Here is a 14,394-nt window from a genome sequence, read left to right on the forward strand (position 1 = left end):
TTAGAACAACATTATTCCTATGGTAATTTTCTACTAAACCTCATTCATCTATGAATTATATTATTATGCTCATTTTGAACAGGTACTTTAATTTGACGTGCATTTTGGTCATCTGAAAAGAGCAGATCACAGTAGAAAACATTTTAATTAAGTTTACTCTCTTCGACTTCATTTTGCCATTTCTACAGACCACGATCCTTCAGAAATGATAATTTGATGCTTAAGAAACATTTTTTATTATTATCAATTTTGAAAACAGTTGCACTGCTTAAAGGAGTAGTTCACTTTTTTTTAAAAAAACAACTTTTGCTGATAATTTACTCACCCCCATGTCATCCAAGATATCCATATTATTCTTTCTTCAGTTGAAAAGAAATTAAGGTTTTTGATGAAAACATTCCAGGATTTTTCTCCATATAATGGACTTCAATGGGAACCAAACAGTTCAAGGTCCAAAAGACAGTTTCAGTACAAACTGCAAACTGTTCAAAGGGCTTTAAACGATTCCAGACGATGAATAAGAGTCTTATCAAGCGAAACGATCACTCATTTTTAAAAAAAGAAGTAAAGTTTACGTTTTATAAGCTCAAATGGTCGCCTTGCTCTGTTCTGTGATGCGCATTTGTGACTCTACTATTCAAACTCGTTTATCAAAATGAACGAATCTTTTTTCGTGTCATTTGGTTCATTCAACAAACAAAATGAACGAGTTGAATCGGGAAAAGATTCGTTGATTTTGATGAACAGGAGAGTCACAAATGCGCATCATAGAACAGAGCAAGGCGAGCATTTGAGCTTATAAAACGTAAACTTTACGTTTTTTTTTTTTAATGAGCGATCGTTTCGCTTGATAAGACCCTTATTCTTTGTCTGGAATCGTTTAAAGCCCTTTGAACAGAAAAAATCCTGGAATGTTTTCATCAAAAACCAGAAAGAAACTTGTGTGGCATCACGAGTTAAGATTTTTTTTTCTATATGGCTCAGGCTGAGAAACGGGAATTAAGAATTCAAATCAGACCAACATTGTTCAGACAAATATTTAATCAGGGACAAACTCCTGATGCGCTCAACACACATACGGTCAAATAATTCAATCAAGCATGACTCAGAAACAGTGTATATCCAGAACTATTTCCAAAGCATTTGATCAATGACCGTCTAATAGAATAAGCTTATTTCTTACAGTTAATAACAGACGTTTAGCTCAACTTATTTGCAGTGCAAGTCCTAATACATCACAAAACAAACTAGTTGATTCTCAGTCCATCTCAAAAACACGTTGGCTTGGACAAAATTAAAATAAAGCGACCACTTAAAAATTCCCAGAAACGTTTTTTCTTTTCCCTTAAAAAAAAAAAAAGTTGCTTGTTTCCAAACTCAGCAGAGGAAAGCTTATTAGTTTATCATACTCTCCCCATCAGTCTAGTCTGATCCTGTCCTTCCTCTATATTTCTGCCGTCTCTGTCTGTGAACAGCTCAGAACACTTAAAGCACAGGAACGCCTCGCAGTGAACCCCTGGACTGCAGATAACGCACACGAACATACCACATCCCCTGCAGGTCATGTCATTTCACGTTGACTCTAGCGTGACCGATATTAGCTACGCCTTTCTCAGTCACTTCTTTTCAAACATCTGACGCCCAAGTCCTCCTGCTGCAAGCTGCGGCTACGTCCTGCGGCGCTTGGCTCCTCCAGGGCTGGAGGGGTTGCTGGAGTTCATCACCTTCTCCACGGCTCGGCTCCTCTTTCTCTTTTCCCCGGCTGATTCTTTCGACCCGCCGCCCGTCTCACCGGAGCCCCCCCTCTCGGCCCGCTCTCTCTCTTTCTCGCGCCCGCTGCCCGACCTCTCCGACATCTTCACGGAGGAATTGCTGCCTGACGAAGGGAGAAGGGAAGGATGAAACGGGAAAAAAAAAGGGTGGGATATTGGAACAGAAAGAAAAACAGATTAAGAACACAATAATAAAAAATAAAAAATAAAAAAAACACTTTGTTTTAAAGTGTCCTCGTAACACGTCACATGTACTTTGATTTAACAGTGAATTATGCATAATTACATGCAGCCAATCTCTAAACCAATCTCGAACCCTACAAAAAGTGCATGTAGTTAATCATTTTTACTAAGTACTTAAATGTATAATTACACTGTAGTAAGGACACCTTAAAATAAAGTGAAACAAGTTTTCAATTTTCTATCCTAATTAAAAAGTGTTGTGTGTAATTTCTGCACCATTAGACTACACTAAATGAAGCCTGACATTAGTTTAACCAAAGCAGAACACGTTTGTCCAAACAATGGTAGACAGAGAGAAAACTGAAAACTGCAGAAAAGCATTAATTTTTCAATAGAGTTTGGTGATGCTAGTGGCACAGAAATGACACACTTCAACTTAATTTCCTAGTTTGGAAAAATCACATTTCTCTAATCTAAAAATGCAATCCCAGAATGCAATGAGCTCTGTGAAAATCAAACGAAGAAAAAAAAAAAATGGTAATGGTAATGGTTTTATTCCCATTCAAAATTTTACCCTATACTGTTTTGTGCACATTCACGCCGTATCATAATTAATGCAATTATCAATCTGTTGGTGTTTTAAATAAGTGATCAAATCCATGGATCTTGTGGATATATGGAGATTACTTAACCCGACTGCTTGTGATTATTCTTTGTTTCCCCATGTTTATGAATCCTATACACGTATTCATTACTTTATTGGCTCCAAACTCATTCAGGGGGTGACAAAATATCATAATATTGTAATTTCTGATCGTAGCCCTATTTCTATGGGCCTGAAAAGTTTGCTACCAAGAGAGGAGTATCGTTGGCATTACAATCTTAAATAATTACTGAATAAACAGCTTCAGTTTTATATGTTTAAGCCAATTTTTGGAGACTAACGACAAAAGGGATGTTTCAGACTCTTGCCTGTGGGAAACCTAAAGTAGTGTTAAGAGGTCATATTGCATTTAAATAATCGTTTCTGGCTCTTTTTCTGATCATTATGTTAATTCAACGCGTTCTCATCCTTAAACGTCATATAGAACACTATATGACAAAACGGCGCTATACTACGCACACGGCACCCGTTATCGTTAATATAACACGCGCTGTGAGGGCTAAGTTTAGGTGTGGGGTAGGGTGTGCGTGTCATATTCACGCTAAAGGATTTATGACGTCTTGGGTTCGCGTGTTATATTAACGATAAAGGGTGCAATGTGCGTGCGTAGTATAGCGCCGTTTTGTCATATAGCGTTTTATGTGACGCTAAAGGATGAGAACAGGCTGGTTAATTGGGATAATAGTGTATTTATGCCCATGGTTGAAGGACTGGATGCTCAAAATTGTTTAATTATTTAGGGTTAGTCTTTCCTAAAAATGTTAAACATAACATTTGCAGTCAAAATTTCAGAGAAGTCATAAAAAAGCCTAAAATTGATAAATGGAGGGTTCTTCTGTTATCTTTAATGCTATTAAAATTGTCTCTTTGCCTCGCTTTATCTTTTTCAGAGCCTGCCTATACTGTATATTTGCCATTTATATGAATGTATTAGTCATTTTGCCATTTATTTAGGGCTATAAAGCACATTGAATTTCTAAGGCCCATTTGTAGAAGCCGAAAGAGTTGGGTGGTCTAGCGCTACCGGTTTTCTGTCATTATTATTGGGCTATTAATGCCAGGGCTAAGATGTTCTGGTGGATTAGCGATCAAGCTGCCGATAACTTGACGGACACTCATCCCAAGTGGCTGTAAATGGTCAGTAATTCGGTAGCTCCTAAGCTGCTCTAACCCTGTATCTTACATTGAAGACATGTTGAAAATGACCCATCCTTTTGCTCTAGCCCATTTGTGATAATCAATTTCTTTGACTGGCAAGTTGGATTAGGGGGTCTGACCAAGGTTAAAGACTTTTTTAATAAATGGGAAAATTTTCCACTTTTGAACACTTGTATAAAACCTTTGACATTTCCCTATCACAATTTTTCCGATATCTACCGGTGCACCACTACATAAAACATTCTTTTACTGAGTTGCCTCGGGATCATTATATAAATGATCTTTTGGGTCAATCCCCTATACGACCAAACATTTGGTGACGTGGTTTGTTTCTTATTTTGAAGTGTCTTCAGATCACCTCAAAGTTGCATGGGAAAATTATACTGGAATTAATATCTCAAAAAAAGATTTGGGAAGAAGGACTGAAGCGAATTCAGATCTGCTCTATTAATGAAAGATTACAACTTATACAGTTTAAAGTATTGAATGGGTTAGACTATACCAAAAATAAACCCTTCAGTTCCCCTATTATGTGACAGATGCAAGAGCTCTGATGGGACGCATGCTCATACTTTTTGTTTGAGATTTTTGAGTTTTGGAAGAATATTTTTCAGTGGTACTCAAATGTTTTTGCAGAAGATATCAGTCCAGCTAGCTTTGATTGGATGTTCTGAACCTATATATGACCCTAACCCTATATACTCTTTAATGAGACAATCTGTTTATTGTTTGTATGTAAAAAATATATACATATAAAAAACAAATTTGCCACTGGAGTTAGTCTTTTTGAGTGTTTTCACACGATGTTGTAGGGGTCATGTGATGTAAATGACGTGACGTCAGAATTTTGTAATTACGAGTGTGCAACATGGTGTGAACGCACCTCATGCTAATTAGCTTCTTGTGTTGTTAGCTTAGCAATATGCTAATGCAACATTATTTTACGCTTTGAATGTGTTATTTGGAATTCGTTAACTATATAGAGGGTTCTTAGCGCATTTTGAAATTACAGTACAATTTACCTACTTAAAGGGTTAGTTAACCAAACAAAGAAAATGATACGATAATTTACGCACCCTCGAGCCATCCTAGGTGTATATTACTTTCTTTTCATCAAACGATGTTAAAAAATATCCAGGCTCTACCCAGCTTTGTAATGGGATTAAATAGTGCCAGAGTTTTTGAAGCTCCAATAAGTGTATCCATCCAAAATAAAAGTAACCCATACGGCTCCAGTGGGTTAATAAATGCCTTCTAAACCGAAGCAAAGGGTTTTTATAAGAACAATATCTATATTTAAATACAAACTATAATCACTGGCTTCAGGCAATGGCCGTACGCGCGTTCACAAGCGAGTTGAGTTTTGGCAGAAGGGTGACCTTGGGCACTAGGCAATGCCATTACAAATTTGGGAAAGAATAGTCCTAGAATGGGTTTAGGGCGAGTAAATTATGGGATCATTTTAATTTTTGAGTGAACTATTCCTTTAAGAATACGTTTTTTCTTTTTATTAAGTAACTGAAACTCAAGATCCAAGAATGTGATAGTCAAAATAGCTTATGATGATGTTAGCTTAGCAACATGCTAACACAACTGCGCTTTGATTGTGCTACTTGTATGTTGCTGCCAAAGTAGAGGGTTCCAAATCAGTGACTTATAAAGTTAGTAATGCTGCCAATGTAGGCTATAAGAATGAGGGCAACACCTAGTTTTGGAACAGAACTTGTATCTGTGATTCTTTTAAAGCCTAGAATTGTATTTTATAACTACATTTTACTGTATGCTTGATGCTTCAATAACTAACAATTTTCATATTGGTCGAAAGCATGTGTATTATTTCTTCAACATTTCTACCAAAAACATTTTTTTTTTTTTTTAAACTGGTGAACCTTTCTGCAAGTTATTTCATTATCATACAGTATATAGTAGTTGCTGTTCAACAAACCTGTCAAAGCAAACCCTCAACATGCCATGCTTCATGCCTCCCCACCCACACACACACACACACACAGAGAGAGAACAACAAGAAGCTAGGGTGCAAAGAACACATAAAAAAAGACAAAAGAGAAAGAGAAAGAAGGACAGCGAAAGAAAGACGAATAGAAAGACGCACATGGTCAGAGGTCTCTGAAGGCTGTCTACAGAGGCCTCTGGTAATGAGCTGGTCTGTACTGAGCTCAAGCTGGAGTTTTGGAACAGAGCGAAACGTTTTCTTCTGTCCATACCTCGCAAAATCCTGGCCAGCCATACTGGGACCCAGACCTTTGAAAATGAGACACAAATGACCAGTGTGAGCCACGCTGAGCTTCACGCCAACGGCAGAACGATCCAGAAAAAAAAAAGTGATGCAATGACGCAGGTTTTAATAGACGTTTTACGTCAAAAAGAGAGAGAGAGAGAGAAAAGGAAAGGAAAAAGAAAGGGGTGAGTAAATGAGAGAAATAAAGAGAGTGAAGGAGGAGAGAACCTTCTTCATGGGTTGCAGGCGGGTCGCTCTCTTCTTTAAACTCCTCCTTCACGTCATCTTCTGATCCCACTTTACCTGGGCAGTGACATAAAGAGCTTTTAATAAACAGTAAAACAGATCAACTGTGGAGGATCACAACACAGAAACTAAGAGCAGCTCACCTTCCTTAACATCTTGTATGATCTCCTCAGGCAGCACGAAGCTCTTTTCTGAGTTTGGAAACGGGAGGATTTCTGATTCATGCTGCAACAACAAAATGTAATTTACCGATTAGCTTTGATGGTATTTTTTCCTCAGTGGAAATTGCAACAATAAAACATGAAACAATTCATATTTTCATAATTCATATTCACATCAGTCTTATTCTTATGTTAGTGTAGAAGGAGTCAAGCTGTTTGTTGTTAAGGAAAAAGTCTTGAAAGGTACATTTTTAGGCTGCTCTGCCTCAGCGGTCTGACAGCGCTAGTCAAAATGATCGAGATGGCCAATTAAATCAAAGGTGGTGGGTAATATCTTAATATCTTACTATCACTGTAACAACGCAATGTGAGTTTAAGGAAAGATGCTAGTAGATTTAAGTATTAGACAACTATCACTCTAATGATAGAAACGTTCAGTGACCTACAGTAATAGTACCTAGTGATGTGAACTACGCAACTTATGAAATTTTGCCATTTTAATTGAAAATATGCGATCATGCCCCCCATACTTTGGCTATGGTCAGGGTCCTGATCACCCTACCACCAGGGTTTATTTTGTGAGAATTTTAGACCTTATATTATAGACTATGTAAGAGATAATTGAATTATAGAAGCTATAGGCCTATATCTCTAACTATGAGAAGCTGAATTGAACAATAACATAAACGTTTCATTGTTTTAAAATCCCTACAACTTCAATTCCAGCCTAGGAAATACTGTAATATGTCAACTGTGAATCCCAGATTTACACTTTTGGATCCCATATATAACATTTTATTATGATAATGTATATTGTATGCATTGAATGAATCTCATAAAATAGTTGGGTTGTCTCTTACCAGCGCTTGCATGTCATACATGGTGCTCAGGTGATCCCAGATGACTTTAGACGACACCTGCCTGCCGATGTTCTGACTGAACTTATCACGAATACAGATCATGTGGAAATGACGATTCACTCCTGAAGACAAAAGACAGTTTTCCAAAAGAAACTCACCTTCCAGCATAGAAAACACCTTTGTGTTGATGTAGATTAGCCTAGCCATTATGCTATCATGCTAGTTAGCAGCCGCGCTAGCATTTGCTAATATGTCAACAGATATAAACTAGTACATTACCTCCGTAAACACAGAATTATTCATTTTGTTAAATAGTCAAATTATATAATTCTCTGCAATAAAAAAGCCGTCGTAATTGTAATCGTTATATTAAATTGTCTTAAATAATTAGTAACGTTAAGCGATTGGACTCGATAAAGCTAAAGACCACTAAAACCCATAGATTAAAATGCTTCAGTATTTTACAATATGTTGGATTTTATAAAAAAAACGTATAATCGATTTTAGAGCTTTAAAAGGCAAAAAGGAGCACATGGTGCTTATTTATTATGTTACATTGTTTCACGCCTGGGGTCCATACACAGAGATCGGGCCTGTTATTCACATCACTCATAAATAAATTCATCTTACCTACGGGTTTGTGACCCAACATGGCGTGAAAAAGACACACTTCTACTTCTTGACTCCATACTATCGATTCATCGGCGGTACAGATGCCGGTTTCTGCTTGTTTTTCGTCGGATGGCACAGTCTCAGCCTCCCCCATGTTTCTGCACTGAGTCTGACACACTCGCAGATGAGAGTGAAATGCCTCAGTCACTGCTGCAGATCTTCATCATCACAACCATCATATTATTGCGTGCTTTCATTAAGTGTCCACTTACATGCTTTGAATCACACACACTCACTCACCATCTCTCTCTCTCTCTCTCTCTCACACACACACACACACACACCCAGTCAATCAATCACTCACTCTCACTTCTCTCTCTCTCACTCTCACACACACGCCATAATGTTGGCATTGTATATTTTATCGTTTGTTTATATAGTAGTTTTAATATAAACAATAAAAATATACATTGCATAAAATCAAGGTTTGCACTTTTATTTCATTATTTATATACCCGAATGGCACTCTTTTTTTTTTTTTTACAGGGATTTATTTTGAATTGTTACTAATATTGTTCATTTTTATTTCTTTGTAACATTTAACTCTTTAGATCAGAATTACACTCTTTTGCTTACATGGGTTTGTTATGACTTGTTATTAATGTTGTTAATTCTCTGCTATTCATTTAATATGCCATGAATCCATAGACACTAATAGTAATCGGACAATATTTGCTAATTTAGTATTTAGCAAAATGTGCTTAAACTCTTGTTGCTGGATAATGCCATTAAATATTTTTTTTTTATCTAGTATATACTGTATAAAAAAGTTTTAATTCATTTATTTGATTAAGTTTACATCACCTCTGAATGAAATGTTATGAGCCTTATACCTCATCATAACCAGGAGACAAATATCCATCAACAAACAAATTTGTTCACGTCGAAAACAAAATATCTGCACAGCACAATTATAGCCAACGAGAACATATTTGATGTTTAATATGCAGTAACGTGGTGCAGAGTTTGAACCAATAGGATTTCACCATGGGTGGGACATTGGAACGCCTCAGGAAAAGAAACCAAGTGATGCACAAAATGTAATTTTGCTCGTCGCATTTGTTAAAAAGATTTACATTAAAGAGATTATTGTATTGCTTCATTGTGTCACTACTGATTAAGAAACACTGTATCACTAGCATGTCTAATTATTAGGCATTGGATGATTCTGTAGTCAATATTGGCAATGACCACTGAAAAACCCATATTGCTGAACCACTTATATATAAAATACAAAAACTTTATTGAAACTTTTTTGACCATGATTCCAGAAGTGGGAAATGCCTCTGAAACATTACGCCACGTGCAAATGAACAAGAGTTTAAAGCAGTGGTTTCAGGCACAGCCGTGAATCACGCCGCCGGCAGGACAGTTCCACTGCTCGTCGTCCACCGGCTCATGCGTGCGCCTGCACGGCAGATCTGCAGACGGAGCTTCACTGAAGGAGCTCTTAGAGAAGCTCACCCACTCTCCGCTGACGGTGACGCCGTGCGCCCGGCACAGCTCGGCCGCCAGCGGGTCTTTGAGAGAGAGGAGGCGTGCCAGTCTCTGCAGAGGGTAGCGGCAGTTGCGGCTGCTGTGCCCGTGGCTGTAGAGCAGGAGCAGGTCTCTCCTGCAGGGCAGCAGGTGTCGGTGGACGGCACAGACCTGGATGAAGTCCAGTCTCTGGGCTAGCCGGAGCAGCCGAACCGGGTTGCGCTCCGAATGTGCCCTGTTAACGGCCAGAGCAAGCTGAACTGCAGGAGAGCTGCGTATTCTCTCGGGCAGCTCAAGAACATGTTGAAGGGTATGAGTTGAACCTGAAAGCATGAAGAAAAGATACAAATGTTTATCTGTTCTCTATTAGAACTCCATTTTTACACTTGAGAGCAACAAAGTAAATTATGGTAATGTGGAATGTGTGTGGAAATATGAAAATAAATGAGAAAAAAATACTAGAGTCAGTGTTATTTTAGTATTATTTAAATACAAATTAGTGTTATGAAGATAATTTTGAATTAGCTTTAATTATTTTAATTTTAGGTTACTCTTTAGTATTTTTCTAATATGCTTTCGTTATATATATATATATATATATATAGGTTTTTTATCTATTGTTTTTTTTTTGTTAAATTTCATTTAGCAATATTAGTACTACACCTTAAATTATAAACTATTATCTATTTATAATTTTGTATCCATTTATATTTTATCTTATTTGATCTTTATTTCAATTAACAAAATATTTTTTTTATAGTTTTAGTTAGTTAACGATAACAATACACCCAATCCCATTTCAAATGTTTTTTTGCTGCAAACTATTATTCATTATTCAAAAAAAAAAAAAGTTGTAATATTCAGGATATTGAAAGGTAGTGAACCTTTTCAACTTTTTCTAAGAGTAAAAGTATTTTCAGCATATGAAGGAGAAATATAGGGCCCATTTAATTTTTTTCCATAATCAAAAAGCAGGTCTAATTAATTGAATTCATATTTATTCTTTAAAATATATATATATATATATATATATTTATTCAGGATTCATATTTGTCTTTTTGAGGTTTAATATTCAAAGACACTAGTCTATATACGGAATTGATTTAAGTGTACTGACCTGCTTTTTATTTCTTCATCAAAAAAATGTGACAAATGTTATACAGTAAATTCTGTATTTATGACATTTTCCACATCATGAAAATCATAGGTCCTAAAAATATTGATTTTACCAGTGGTAGAGCCGCTGGAACAGCTTACCCCAAAGCATCTGACACAACTTACCCCACAACTAGCATTTTTGGGAAAATGCATAAATGTCTATAATAATTTGTAGCTAATCCTTAACCAGATCATTTACATGGTTTTGTACATTAGCAGTTTGCCATACATGGATAAATTTGCATGGACATAAAATTTGACCTGTAATGCATAAAATTTGACATTAATTTGACATTACAGTTTTTAGCATTTCTCCCAGGCTGCTGTACATGATGGACCCTAAAAATCGAACTATATGGTCCCAAGACTAAAAAATAATACAGCTCACCTGACACATTCTTCCCCATTCTCATACAATTTATAATTTTAGTCATACATAATCCGGTCGGTATGGAATAAAATGTCAAAACTCATCATTGAAGAAGCGCTAATTAAATGTTGCTGTTTCTGTGATGTTTTCGGCTGAAAAGTTCAGATAAAATATTTTTAGCCAAAGTTTCTGTGCATCATTAATTATACTGTTGTTATAATATAATTATTGTTTGGGTTTTATTTTTTATTTTTTTTTTGTTGTTGTGTTGTGTGTGTCCGGTGTACGCACAGTATGAGATGAACAAACTAAGTCAAGGCAACCACTATAATAAAAACAATATACTGATACTAACCAGCACTGAGACTAACAGTTTCCACTCACTCACTCACCCAAGTTATAGAGCAAACTCAAGGCCTGGAACTCCTCTTGATGCCGGTGTTTCCCATCTCTGTAGTTCTCCAGCAACCAGCTCAAGCTTTCCTGGAGGTGAGTGTCATTGATCCGCGGGTCATAATACTGAAGTGGCTGCCCGCAGAGTCTGTAAGAGGCGTAGAGAAGGAATCGCACACTTTTCTCCAGCACAGCCACACAGTCCGGCCCCGAGACACGCTGGATAATCATGTCCTGCCGAATGCTACGCAGGCGGTCAGACACGAAACTGTACACCTGTGGATCAGAACGTAAACAAGACAGGCTTCAAATGCCCATCATATTACACATAAAGATGACAAAATGCAATTTACAAACCTCCGTCCATGGCTGAAATGTAGAGGAAGCTGCAATGTCATCAACTAAATAGCACACAGTCTTTAAAAGCACAGACGGAGGCCGGAGGTCACTGGCTCTCGTGGAGTCCTTCCCCGCAGCAGGTCGCGAGTACTCTTTGACAGCACGTGACACATCAGCACGAGGCAAGCGATCCCGCTCTGTGCCGGCCAACATCTCAAACCTGTGCAGTCGATTCTGGGCCTCCCGCTGGCGTAATTCATAGGCAGGGCACATAGTCATACAGGCGCCGCGGGGCACCGAGTCTTCAGCTTTCTGCTCAACCGCCCGCTCCCTGTTCGGTCGACCCTGCTCCTTATGCCTGTGTCCTCGACCCCTCCTAGAGTGATGCCACCTAAACACACACATATACTGTACATATTATTTCAATTTAAAGTAGCTGTTTTCTACTGCAAAATTTTTAAAAATGTAATTTATTCCTGTGATGTCCAAGCTGAATTTTCAGCATCATTACTCCAGTCTTCAGTGTCACATGATCCTTCAGAAATCATTCTAATATGAGGATTTGCTGCTGCTGCTTATCATCAACAGATGTGTATTTTGTGGAGACATATATAGATTAATACTTTTTATTCAGTAAGGACACATTACATTGATCAATAGTGACAAAAAATGCATTTATAGTGTTACTAAATATTTCTATTTCAAATAAATGCTGCTCTTTTGAACTTTCTATTCATCAGAGAATGGAAAAATATATTTATTTCCACAAATAGGCGAACTAACCAGTAATTAACCAATTGACTATTAATTATTTAGCATACAATTGATAAAAACAGCATCAAATCAGCATATTATAATGATTTCTGAAGGATCATGTAACACTGAAGACTGGAGTGATGACGCTGAAAATTCAGCTTTGGTCAGAATGAATTACACTTTCAAATATATTCAGATAGAAAACAGCTCTGTTAAATAGTATATATAGCATATGTGACTATATAAAAATGATGAATTATTGCAAAAGGCTCTATCATCTCTTGTTACGTTTCTAGTATTGCACAGGTCTGTAAGATGCTAACTGCAACCTTTCTGAGCAATTATTTTCTATTTATTGACAATAATTTATCTCTTTTAAGATTCAAAACTAGTTATTTCCAATAAACAGTCTGTCATGAGTAAGATGTAGTAATCTGCTAACGTTACTAGTTAACGTTTTGTGCTTTTACTGTTGGCATCAGCCCTGTTCTAACAAAGACGGTTTCTGTCTGCGGATACTCTTTGTATCAAACGGGTTTTAGTGAAACTTTTAAAGTGGTATGTAAATATAATATGTTCCTGTCATATATAGTCATGCATTAATCAAAATAAAAACAAGCTTTTGGAAGACTCACGCGTTACTCATCATGGCTGTGTTCATTGGTCGTGCCTGTTGTTGTTGATCACATGATCACAACTGCTCCTACGTCACTTGCCGTAAAGGCTAGAAGTGTCGTCAGCGCTGCTGGCCAATGGAGGTCGTCGTCTGCACCTGGCGGCCATCTTGTCTCAGGCAGCTCGCTCACTCGTAACATTGTGGTAATGGTACATGTACTATTTAAATAACCATAACTTGCTCAATTTTCTACCGATTTTTTAAACGGTTTGGTTTGTTATAAACGTCAGAGATGTAGCTACTACAATGCATACTTCTGAATAAAAAGTGTATAAATAAATAATCATCCAGATAATTATAGCCACATTAATAACGTTTGTAAGAAACCAAACCGTTTGTAAATCCGTCACGATTTCAACGAGATAAGAGTATTTGTGTTCATGCTGACCACTCATCTTACATCAGCTTGTCTGTGACAAGATGGCCGTCGGTGATGACGATAGAAACTCCGCCGTAGCACATCTAGCCTTTATATATCTATGGTAAAGACATCCCCGATTGGTCGTCTGTTTCTTTGACACTGTACGTCAAATCCGCTTACATTTTACACATATAAAACTGCGTGCACGTCGTGTATAACATGATAAACAACGTATAAGTATAAATAACGTATAATTATCCTGGGTATACTATACATATACGTGTATATCTGTTTAAATAAAACGACAAAATGTTTATGAACATAAAAAATAAACTGCAAATTTACTGCAAAATTATTTCTAGATAAAAGCTGCAGAGACTCTATTCATGGATTTACTTCTTTACCTACAGTCTATGGTAAAAAATCCACCAACTTTAAAATACACAAAATAAACTTTTAAAGCATTCACAGTATACTTTTGAAATAGGGCACACACACATTAGTATGGTTATTGTTTTTTTTTATAATTATTATTTTTTAGGAAAAGTGTATCACATACCTGATTAACCTAGATAATAAAAATCAACCGTAGTAATGACTACAAAATCCCCTTCACAAGTCAGTTCAAGGTCCCAGGTATTAATGTTAGGTGTAAAGGACTTTAAAGTTATTGATTAAATCAGTATGGTCTCAAATATTTCTCTCTCTATGTACATATACACATTCATAATGTTTGGTGTGTTGATTTCAATTTAAGAATTTAGACAAAAACAAATCCAACAGAAACCTATCAACTTCTCTTAATTTTATTTGAATCAATTTGTAATATAAATATGAATCACCATTGTTTTTCCTAATAAAATACACACCATCACCAGACCTATGAATATGTGACAAATACCTTAAATCC

At 36.7% G+C, this 14,394-nt stretch overlaps 2 protein-coding genes across 5 annotated transcripts; both read right to left on the minus strand.

Annotated features, from left to right (window-relative positions):
- Window positions 1-1,023: 1,023 nt before the first annotated feature.
- Window positions 1,024-8,248, minus strand: mrgbp (MRG/MORF4L binding protein). 4 transcript variants are annotated; one of them, XM_039658479.2, is made up of 6 exons: window positions 7,914-8,241; window positions 7,284-7,405; window positions 6,406-6,487; window positions 6,245-6,319; window positions 6,003-6,039; window positions 1,024-1,876 (listed from the first exon to the last, which is right to left on the minus strand). In XM_039658479.2, the coding sequence occupies exons 1-6, from the start codon at window positions 8,047-8,049 to the stop codon at window positions 1,789-1,791; spliced, it is 540 nt and encodes a 179-aa protein (XP_039514413.1). In that variant the 5' UTR covers window positions 8,050-8,241; the 3' UTR covers window positions 1,024-1,788. The 4 variants fall into 4 exon arrangements, with proteins under 4 accessions (XP_039514413.1, XP_039514396.1, XP_039514404.1 ...); XM_039658462.2 differs by having other exon boundaries at window positions 1,024-1,872; window positions 7,914-8,240; XM_089124260.1 differs by having other exon boundaries at window positions 1,641-1,876; window positions 5,891-6,039; window positions 7,914-8,248.
- A 150-nt stretch (window positions 8,249-8,398) lies between these two features.
- Window positions 8,399-13,540, minus strand: sac3d1 (SAC3 domain containing 1). The gene is made up of 4 exons (XM_039658449.2): window positions 13,083-13,540; window positions 11,710-12,082; window positions 11,352-11,628; window positions 8,399-9,754 (listed from the first exon to the last, which is right to left on the minus strand). The coding sequence occupies exons 1-4, from the start codon at window positions 13,106-13,108 to the stop codon at window positions 9,291-9,293; spliced, it is 1,140 nt and encodes a 379-aa protein (XP_039514383.2). The 5' UTR covers window positions 13,109-13,540; the 3' UTR covers window positions 8,399-9,290.
- Between the last annotated feature and the right edge of the window lie 854 nt (window positions 13,541-14,394).

The sequence above is a fragment of the Pimephales promelas genome, chromosome 20 (assembly GCF_988280905.1).
Source record: "Pimephales promelas chromosome 20, fPimPro1.hap1.1, whole genome shotgun sequence".
In the NCBI taxonomy this organism is placed as follows: domain Eukaryota; kingdom Metazoa; phylum Chordata; class Actinopteri; order Cypriniformes; family Leuciscidae; genus Pimephales; species Pimephales promelas.

Excerpts from the sequence above, each read along its gene's own strand:
- mrgbp (XM_039658462.2), bottom strand. The coding sequence starts at position 8,049 with ATGGGGGAGGCTGAGACTGTGCCATCCGACGAAAAACAAGCAGAAACC. Across the intron at positions 6,320-6,405 it reads CATACAAGATGTTAAGGAAG|GTAAAGTGGGATCAGAAGAT; the intron begins GTGAGCTGCTCT and ends GTCACTGCCCAG. Across the intron at positions 6,040-6,244 it reads GCCTGCAACCCATGAAGAAG|GTCTGGGTCCCAGTATGGCT; the intron begins GTTCTCTCCTCC and ends TCATTTTCAAAG.
- sac3d1 (XM_039658449.2), bottom strand. The coding sequence starts at position 13,108 with ATGAACACAGCCATGATGAGTAACGC. Across the intron at positions 12,083-13,082 it reads ACAGCCATGATGAGTAACGC|GTGGCATCACTCTAGGAGGG; the intron begins GTGAGTCTTCCA and ends GTGTGTGTTTAG. Across the intron at positions 9,755-11,351 it reads GAGTTTGCTCTATAACTTGG|GTTCAACTCATACCCTTCAA; the intron begins GTGAGTGAGTGA and ends TCATGCTTTCAG.